The sequence below is a fragment of the Spea bombifrons genome, chromosome 1 (genome assembly GCF_027358695.1).
Source record: "Spea bombifrons isolate aSpeBom1 chromosome 1, aSpeBom1.2.pri, whole genome shotgun sequence".
Classification (NCBI taxonomy): Eukaryota; Metazoa; Chordata; class Amphibia; order Anura; family Pelobatidae; genus Spea; species Spea bombifrons.
Window position 1 is genome coordinate 144,186,753 of NC_071087.1, and position 10,445 is coordinate 144,197,197.

At 35.9% G+C, this 10,445-nt stretch overlaps 1 protein-coding gene across 1 annotated transcript in view; it reads left to right on the forward strand.

The window, feature by feature from the left end:
- Window positions 1-10,057, forward strand: part of SV2C (synaptic vesicle glycoprotein 2C) — an 85,619-nt gene extending 75,562 nt beyond the window's left edge. Inside the window, exons 8-13 of the mRNA XM_053447960.1 lie at window positions 2,395-2,483; window positions 3,668-3,832; window positions 6,496-6,629; window positions 7,682-7,885; window positions 8,336-8,495; window positions 9,293-10,057. Of these exons, the coding sequence (XP_053303935.1) occupies window positions 2,395-2,483; window positions 3,668-3,832; window positions 6,496-6,629; window positions 7,682-7,885; window positions 8,336-8,495; window positions 9,293-9,476 (936 nt within the window). The 3' untranslated portion in view covers window positions 9,477-10,057. The remainder of the gene's footprint in view (window positions 1-2,394; window positions 2,484-3,667; window positions 3,833-6,495; window positions 6,630-7,681; window positions 7,886-8,335; window positions 8,496-9,292) is intronic.
- The last annotated feature ends 388 nt before the right edge of the window (window positions 10,058-10,445 follow it).

The following is a 10,445-nucleotide window of genomic DNA, read 5'->3' on the forward strand; positions in this document are numbered from 1 at the left end:
TCCCTTTTTAAAAATGGTCGATACTAATTTTTAACCCCATGATCCCTTTGATCATGGGGTTAAATTTAGCCAATGGTAGAGGAAGGCAATTTTTGAAATCCAGATGAACTGCAAAAATCAGCCATATAGCCTGTAGTACGTAAGTTAACCATGTCATCCCTGGAGCCCCTTGCATTTTTACTGCAAAACTTATTTTTTGCTGTAAAAGTGATTTTTTTCTCCCTTTACGATCATCTCTTTGGGATTGTAAGGGGAAAGAATGGTGTGTGTGCTTCTGTGAGTGAATGTATGGAAAGTATGGTGTGTGCTTCTGCGAGTGAATGGAGATATGAAAGGCGTGTGAATGATCAGTAATTAGGGTTGAAGCCTTGACATGGCATTACTGCTCACGTAAGAAGTTAAATTATGGCACAAAAAGTACATATTTTCAAAAACTACACCCCTCGGCGCATCAAATGAGGGACTGCGTGTGTTTCTAGGACAAACCTGGAGTGCGCAAAACACAAATGAACATGTCGCTATGGTTAGAAAAAACATATTTTCTAGCCAAAGCGACATATTCCATCATTATCTGTGAACTTAACTTTTGTCCTAGAAATACATGTAACCCCTCATTTGAAGCTCCAAGGGTGTAGTTTCTTGAAATGTGTACTTTATGTACCCTAATTTAACTTCCCAGATGTCTCGACCACCTTAACTTCAGATATGGCAGATTGGAGAATCTTGTTAAAAAATTGTCTTAAAACATTTAGGGGTGATGCCTGCAATTAGACAGCTCTAGACAGCTGGGAAGTTAAATTATGGTACATAAAGTATATATTTTCAGAAACTACACCCCTTGGCGCATCAAATGAGGGGCTGCATGTGTTTCTAGGACAAACCTGGAGTGCGGAAGACATAAATGAACTTGTCGCTTTTAATTTTATTTATTTTTTATTTTTATTTGTGTGATATTCACTTATTTGTTGTGCAAGTCAGATTTGTGATACAAATACAAATAAGACCTCATTTGCTGCGGCTGGGGGTGTAGTTTCTAAAAATATATAGTTTTGTTGGCATATTTTAACATCCCGGGCAGCTAGAGCTGTTTAATTGATGGCAGCCATGCATTAAATTTAAAGATGAATTTTGTGATAGTCTAATAAATTTAACTTTTAGCAATAAAATATTAGAAAAACACAGTCTACTGTTCTCAATGTCTGTTTATTTTAGACCGGTTACCTACTACAAATATTTAGCAACACAGGTTTTGATATTAGAGTTTAGAAAAATAACATTACAAACTAGTTTTTATTGAGTTGGAAGTGAAAAATTAGACTTTTTTCCCATTTTTGGTTGTATTTTGCAAACCTAATGAGACATACACATATAAAAATGGTATATTTGGAATCTGCTGGGTGTGCTGAAAAAAACAATATATGGTTTGTATAGTTTATTCCCAAGAAATTTACTTGAAACACGTTTAAACGTGAGATGCACCAAAATGCCGAAAACTAGCTTAGCACCAGGGTGTGAAATGGCTTAGCAGCCAAGGGGTTAACATATAACTAACCATAACATGAGCTGGAACCGAGCCAACTCAAGTATTTATCAATTATACCACTGATAACCCATTTAACTGTAACACCACCACGGGCTGGCATAGGCGTACTAATTATATCCCTGTAGTGCTACAAGTGTCCCATGCATGGCAGCCCATATCCACCTTGCACCATTCCAGCGAACAACTGCACCAACGTGAACAGCACTAATAATGGGGAGGCAGAGTGGGACGTTGTCCCATACAGCAAGCAATAACAGTGGGAAGTTCCCTGAGAGGGTCCCAAATATACCCTTCTGGCCCCTGTGTCCTCACACAAAGAGTTTCACCCACTACTGAGAGTAGTGTAGGGCTTCCTCAAGGTGTGTTACTTGCTTGTGACCACCCAGAATATCTTCTACAGAGACAGGACACCACTGTATCATGTATAACACATACGTATGCAATGCCATGAAGTCTGGAAGGGGTTAAACACTGTTAACACAATTAACATATAAACAATGGTTTTGCATGTTTCTATTTTTTACCAGCTGGCATAGTGGTTTTAAAACCTGGAATCATTTACAGAATAATTACCAATTTTCTTTGCTGGAACCGTTCTAATGAGCAATTCACCAAAGGGAATATGATCATAGTTAGAACTGACACTCTAGATTAGAACACAGTACAACTGAGCAGTTATGGGTCCTGTCAACGCCGATGCTATTTTTGCTTCTTTTTACAAATTAATTAAAATGAAACCAGGTAATTAGTTAGTCCACTAATTAACGTTGTCTTTATCTGTCATGTGATGTATAATGATTTAATGTATAATTTTACTGACATGCTTGATAATACTGCATATTATTTTACAGATATGGTTGACGTTCACAAGGTGCTTTGACTACCCTGTCAAAGATAACACAATCAAGTTGACTGTAGTATGGCTCACACTATCATTTGGGTAAGAGTATAACGCTAGGACAGGCAGCTGCTTGGTGCTGCCCTCAACATCCTCAGCCAGCCAAGAAACTATTCATGTGGTGGATGCTATTGTAGTAGCAATTAAGTTAAAAAAAAAATTAACATAAAATTCCAGCTGTGTTGAGGGCCCCCATCTCCTGTATGTTATCTGTTTTTGTATTTAAATGTTCTTCTGAAGTACATGTGTGAAAACAGTACTTATATGTGATTACAGTAGGGACAAAGAGTACCTATCCCATACAAAGAGAATTTTCCATTTATAACAATTATTTGCGTTCCACTCCAAATACATATATTTGCCCCAAGCCTATTTCTGACAATTTGTACAGTAACCTTTTGTGTGGACCCGTATCAAATGTCTTAGCAAAATCCAAAAAGATCATATCTACTGCCATTCCTAGATCTATATTTTACTGACTTCTTCATACAATGCTAATAGGTTAGTTTGAAAAGACTAGCAGCCAGGATATTGACCAATCAAACTTGTTCATGTCACATAACACCTGCTCTCCACTCCATGCATTGGCTTCCAATCAAATGGCGTACATACTTTAAAATCCGTCTGCTGACCTTCAAAGCCTTACACAATCAACCTCCACAGTACCTGAAAGAGATCCTCACCCAATAGTCCATCTTGCTTTCTTTGGCCGGGCCAACAAACCTCTCCTTTCAGTGCCCAGAATAAAGACAAAGTCACGTTCCTGGGCATTCAGCCACACACCGCCCCCACGCTCTTTACGGCACTCAGTCAGGGAGGCACTATCATTACAAACCTTAACAAAAAGACCCACCTCTTTTATCAGGCTTTCAGTCATACTTAAGAACTATTATAGAAAACATGGCTACATTTTCCTTCCTATTAATGGTAGACCCAGTTGCTATCGTACGACCCTATATACATTTGTGTGACCATCTATTGGAGGAAGAAAAGACAACTTGCTGGCCGTGTTGTCATGTCCTGCTGCCCTACGCCCAACAACATGTAAAGATGGCCATAGATCTCCCTGCCCCTCCAAAGGAACCTACCCCAAAGACAATGCCCACACAAGTAAATGTAAACAGAAGGTGGGCAAATGAACAGCATAGGGGGGATAAATCTTTGGGACATATCTCTTAATCCCAAACTCTATACAGCTTTCACGAAGTTACTATTTCTTTCTACAGATACTACGGCTTGTCAGTATGGTTTTCCGATGTTATCAGACACCTACAAGAGAACGAATATGCATTAAGAGTGAAAAATTTTAACGGGCAACATATTTCAAACTACACCTTTAACTTCACCCTGGAAAACCAGATCCATACAAATGGAGAGTTTGTCAATGACAGGTACTTCTTTAAAACCATTTTTTATTATTTTTTTCCACTTTTAAGGTTGTGTGCCACATACTCTACTAAATGTAAACATTTTAAGTAACTGTAGTAATTAGAGACATAACTTATAGTACTGTTGAATGACTTATCCCTTTCCAGAATTGTTTTCTTTTTTAATTTCTAGTGCAAAGCTTATCAGGTGACACAAAAACCATACATTGACAGGCTTTATAAAAGATGCTGTGTTGGCTTTAGAAGATGAAACATTCAGAGTAAAGAAGAAAATTACAAACATTTAGTATTTTAATATTACAGAGGACAAAACATTTTATTATAACTTGAACCAAAATGAAATCAGCTTTTAAGTTATTAAATTGTTTAAGGTACCGTTAAATATTCTGTGTCACATACTCTAGCAATAAAACATAATAATAAAGCATTGTAGACACCATTGTTATTGATTGCAAGCACCATCTGCAGCCCAAAACCATGACTTACAAACAGCATATTTTGCACATGAAGTTTTTTTTTTAGCCTACCTTTAATTCTGAGTTTATTCTTCGCTATATTTATATCCATTCTGCATTTCAACTTGGTGAACTAAAACCAGATTGCTATTTGGGGATTTTTTATGTGTAATAAGTACAATTGAAGGGAAAAAACTGCACTTTATTTTGTCTTCTTTACATTACACGACACAACAAAAGCTGAATTGTGGTTCAATCAATGTAGGTGATTTTTTTTAAAGAACAAAAACCGGACTTAAAGGCATTAAGAATAGGAGCTTTTGAGAGTTTGTGATTAATGAGTAGGGCAGTCAATGAGAGGCTTTGGCTGTGAAAGGACTCTAGAGGTGTCTGAAGTGGTTAGAAGGCATGTTTAATAAGGCACCAGAGGAGAGAAGTAGTTCAGTATGAAAGACAAATGCATTCAGCAATGAGAAGCTAATTCACTTCTGCGAATGAAGGAAAAGATTTAAGAGGCATGGGAAATTAGTTACAGTGTATTGGAATTTTAAATATGAAATTGTAGAATTATTGTTTTTATGTATTCCCCTTTATGATATTATATACTTAGAATATGAAATATTTATTAATTGCAACGCATTATATACAATACAATAGGGTAAAAGAATTGCAAAAAAACATACCCTGGTGTATTATACTTATATCTGGAGGGAAAAAAACTCTACATTTTGGTCTAATGAAAGATATCAACGTCTACTAAATATTCATTTTCTCTTGGATCAATATAGCTATATCCTATTTTCTTACACAAATACATATTAACCTTTTGAATTATAACATGGTGGTTTCTTACAAAGAAAGGGAAATGATGCATGCATTTAGCCATAATGATATGGAAATCAAAAAGTAGACAAAGAGTAAACCGCTGCATTTTTTCTTGAATTGAATAACATTACAATTGTGGGGTAAAATATGAAACAGATGATATATGAATATTTGGGTGTAGTCATTATCTTGGGAATTTGCATGCAAATTGAACATGATCAATGCCGTGATATCACTATGTATTATGAAGGCCCAACCACAATTATCTCCTCCTGCAAGAAGAGCTAGCTTGACCTGTAAAATCCATAGTTAAATACGTGAAATGCCCCAAGAAGTCTCTCACTAACTATCCCTCAGGGCCGCCATCAAGGGTTAGAACCATTACAGTTGTAAGGGGCCCAGCTCTCCTGGGGGTCTGCTCAAGGAGACAAAGTCTCTCTCTTTAAAAGAAAAAAAAACTCTTCCCTGGACCACTAAATAGAGTGGGGCTGAAGTAGAAGCCTTTACTAGGTTAAGGGGGTCTCAGCCATTTAGGAGAGATTTCTTAACTCTCCTGATTAGCAGAGAGTTCAGAAGCCTCTCCTGATTGGCTGAGTCCCTCCACAAGGAGCTTTGTGTAAGCCGCAGCCTGCACCAGGTAAGAAACCTGCTGTGTGCATATGTGAGTGAGTGTGTTTCTCTGTTTGTATGACTGTGTAATAGAGGGAGTTACTTTTCTGAGACTGTTCATGTCTAGTAATAGAGGGACTCATTTTTTGAGACTGCTCTTGTCTGGTAATGGAGAGGGTTAATTGTCTGAGACTGCTCATGTCTGGTAATGGAGGGGGTTAATTGTGTGAGACTGCTCATGTCTGGTAATCACTGTATGTATATTATAATATAAATATATTTTTAGATCTGAAATCATCATGGTTCCCAAGTCTTCCTAATAATATGAAATGCATTTTATGTGTATGTGATGGTGTGTGCATACATGAATCAGTGTGCATGTGAAATATACAGGTGTGCCTAATCTCAACCGCTCCATACTTAATGGTATAGATAAAATGTGGTGACCCTAGCCCTCAAGCGTCCTGTCTGCGCCATCTTTGTGCCTAAACAGCTTGTCAGTTAACAAAAAAACTTGTCTGAAACCTTTTTTGCCCCAAATGGCTTGTCGGTGACCCCAAATGGCTTGTCTGCGCCATCTTTGCCACCGAAAAACATGAGTAGAAGAGAAAGTCCTGGTGGTGGGAAGGGAGCCCTGCTATCCCTTATGCAGGGACAGGCCAACCCTTCTCACAGGAGAAGCCCACTGTGGGTTGTGATGAAATGGTCAACTCTACTACAAATCTCTGTATTAGAAAATACACACCATTAATTACATGAATGCTTTATATTGGACAGGTTCCTGTCAATGAAGTTTAAGTCAGTTGTCTTCCAAGACTCTCTCTTTGAGAAATGTTACTTTGAGGATGTCACTTCACTAAACACATACTTCAAGAACTGCACCTTTATAAATTCACATTTTGTCAACACAGGTGGGTAAATTCTGTTTTATGATAACTTGGATATCCCAATATTAAGTTAAGATTGCCTACGAAACAGTGCACTTTCATCTCCTAAGAAATAATTTCACAAGTTTTTGTATTATCATTATGTGAGAAGGATTATTAACGGATTTGTTCCCCAACAGAAAGTACATGAATACAGCAACACCTTGTGGGGAAAAAGAGTATCATTCATAATCAATGTTTAAAAACAAGTTTACCCTTTCTAGAGAGTTAAATATCAAAAAATTATTCCGAATAAAAAGGAAAAAAAATGGGAAAGTCAATGTAAAATAAAACATCTTATATAACAGAAGGGGCAGCTTATATTTGCATGTGTTGGGAAAAAATTACTAAATTACTAAATAAAATAATTAAAAAATAGTTTACAAAATAATTGTTATATTGAATAGGCACTTGTAGTTAAAAGGGGAATTCAAAATGTATTATCAACATTTTATACTATTGTATAATGTAAGCATAAAGATAATACAGCTTTTATATAACCAAAATTGTTAAAAGCACCACCAAAAATAAAAAAAAGGGATACATTTATCTTACAAATGCATTTCTTCCAAAAAAAAATCCCTGACGAAAAAGACAAGGTGTAAATATTTTAATATAGTCTTTATATTGAGGTTGCAATATTATGAATAGAAAAACTATTATGAATAGGGTAAGAAAAAATACTGTCTTCTACCATTTTCACTATACAATATTTGTCTTTGTTTCATTCTGTGGTATCTAGCACCTATGTTAGTAATTTTGACAGTATTGTTATACATTATACACCGTATATGACCTTTTAACCTAAAATGCTGCACCATCAAGATACAAATTCCATGCTGATACATAAATATTTAAACAAAAAACCTAGATCACCCTTTAAGCAATACAAGTAAAACTTTGAAAAACTTGTTTATGTATTAATACATACCTTATTTTATATTATTTTTATATAATTTTGTATACTTTTTATATACTTTTTTATATTAAAAATATACATTTGTGTACATTAAATTGATTTGCATTTATTCCTACAGACCTTGAGAAGTACAAGTTTACTGATAGTAACCTGGATAACTGCACATTTACTGAGCCTAAAGTTGGATGTCAGATTACCTTTGATGATGACTACAGTGCATACTGGATCTACTTTGTTAATTTCCTGGGGACATTGGCTGTTTTGCCAGGCAACATTGTCTCAGCTCTTCTAATGGACAAGATTGGGCGACTGACAATGTTAGGTATAGTGTTATCTTTAATTTTAAAATGGGAGGAGGGAAAAACGTTTGTTACATTCAGAAACCAAATAGAAATGATCAATGTATCAGACATGGGGTAATGCTTTTCTATTTTCTGTAAAATTGAACAAACCTATATTGCCATAGACGATTAGTGGCCTTGATTGATAGCTACTATTGAGAAAAAACATTTTAACTACTAACATACTTTAACTACTAAAACATTTTGCTAAACAGTAGTCTGAGTTTAACCTATCTTGTTTGATCCCCCCGTGTAAATGAATAACCCATTATGTTCTGATGGTTCCCTATTGCCAGATGTTACAGATGCAGATATTGCACATTTAACTGTTATGTTACTTGATTATTAATGAGACAATAAGAAAGTAATACGAACAAGGAAATTGTGGGAGCGAAGCCTAATCGTGTGTCCTTTGTCTGATATTTGCACAGGAGGCTCGATGGTGCTGTCTGGTATCAGTTGTTTCCTGCTGTGGTTTGGTACCAGTGAGTCTATGATGGTTGGCATGTTGTGCGTCTACAATGGTCTTACTATTTCTGCCTGGAATTCCCTTGATGTGGTTACTGTGGAGCTCTACCCTACTGACAAAAGGTAACACGAAACAAAACCTATGTTTTGTACAAAGAAAGTGCTTACTTCCAAATTAAAAGGAGGAAGCCGTCCTAATTTTTAATGAAGCAACGAGATGTGTTCAAAATACATCTAAATTGCCCTAACTACACTTAATTACTTCTGTGAACCTTCAAACGAAGTCATTTTGGGAAGGAAAAACATACTAATTTAAGCAATTTTAAAACCTCTTTTACTTTATAGTGTGTGATTGATGTATTTTTTTTAAAGACTAAATTATATAGAAATCTAATCTGGGTGTATTTTTTAAATGTTATACAAATAGAGAAGTCTAATTCCCATTAACAAGGTTGAGTGGGGAGGATCATAAAGGGGCTTCGGGAGCTGTCCCTGATGGTCTGTTGGGAAGAATCTGGGGGATCTCATTCCATCCCCTGCTCCTTGGTTCACTCAGCTGAGGTTATGTGTCATTAAAAGCACTGATCTTTGTGTTGACCAGTAATAAGGAAGTAACATGGGCCATCAGTAACTCCCTTATTGCTTTACAGATCTTGTTACACTATGTTCACACATATCTGCTCCAAAACAAACACATATGAATCTAATGGGAATTACACATTCAGTTAAAATATGTTATAGCATTGAAATCTCATTTTAAAGCCGATTATAGTCTCCACAGAATGATGGGGTGTTTGACCTTCATCCAGAACATTCTTCCTTCTGCATTCTTTATTCCACGTGAAATAAACTTAGCTTTTATTTTTAACAATAGATATGTTGATTTTTCTCTCATTTTTTGGGTTTGTTTTCTTTTACAGGGCAACCGGCTTTGGGTTTTTGAATGCACTATGCAAAGCAGCAGCTGTACTTGGGAACTTGATATTTGGTTCACTTGTTGGAATCACCAAAGCTATTCCGATCTTGCTGGCCTCTACTGTCCTTGTTTGTGGAGGTCTAGTGGGACTGCGACTTCCTGATACCAGAAACCAGGTGTTGATGTAAACGGAAACAAAAGCCATCTGTAATATTACGTTACTTTTCCTGAATTTCCCTGCAGTGATCACCCTGGCCAAATCAAATCCTGAGAAATCCATTGAAACATTCACTCTCACTACAATTATCCTTGCTGTAGATATAGACCGCAATCATATATTTTTCCAATGCTTTTAATTTTCTTAAGACTTTTGTTTTTTTATGACACCTACAAATTTGGACTGTGGATAATTCTGAATGTCTGTAGTTTATCCTAAATTTGATTTCTGATGTTTTCTTATTTACCCAGCCTGAGAGGATAAATGCTAACTAGAAATAACCACTTAATTGAGTCTATGTTTTCTTATTAACTGAAGGTGAACAATTTTTAAAGGGAAACAATATTTTAATAGCAGGTGCTTTAGCTGTTGGCAGATAAGCTGCTGTGCTTTTTTTTTCTATAGAAATTAGCATATTACATGTCATACTTTGCTATATAATGTATCAAATCACTAGTTCTAACTAGTAAGTGGGTTGGATTTGGAGACAGACATTTATCGCAAGTAAATTAATAATGATAGAATGCAATGGAAAAATGAAATAAAAAGAAAGATATATTGGCCCTGTTATATTAATTGAGAAAACATCAATCACTATTTTTATTTCATTTTTCCACTGCAGTCTGTGTGAGGTTTGCCATTCAATTATTTGTGATTTGTGATTTGTGATATACGTTCGGTATGGAACCCAGCAGAATCTCTATTAGCTCTAGGCTGGAAAACAAATACACATCACAAGTATCCTTCCCTCCCCTCTCTAGACCATGTTATCATGGGCTTTATAGAATGCGCCATTTATGTAGCATACATGTATTAGACCCATGTTCATATGAAAATAAGTTATCTCTACGACTGGACAATGGTGCAGAAAACAATAAAGTCAAATTTGATAGCATCTTAATACAAACAAACTATAAGGTTTTATTGGTCAAACACAATG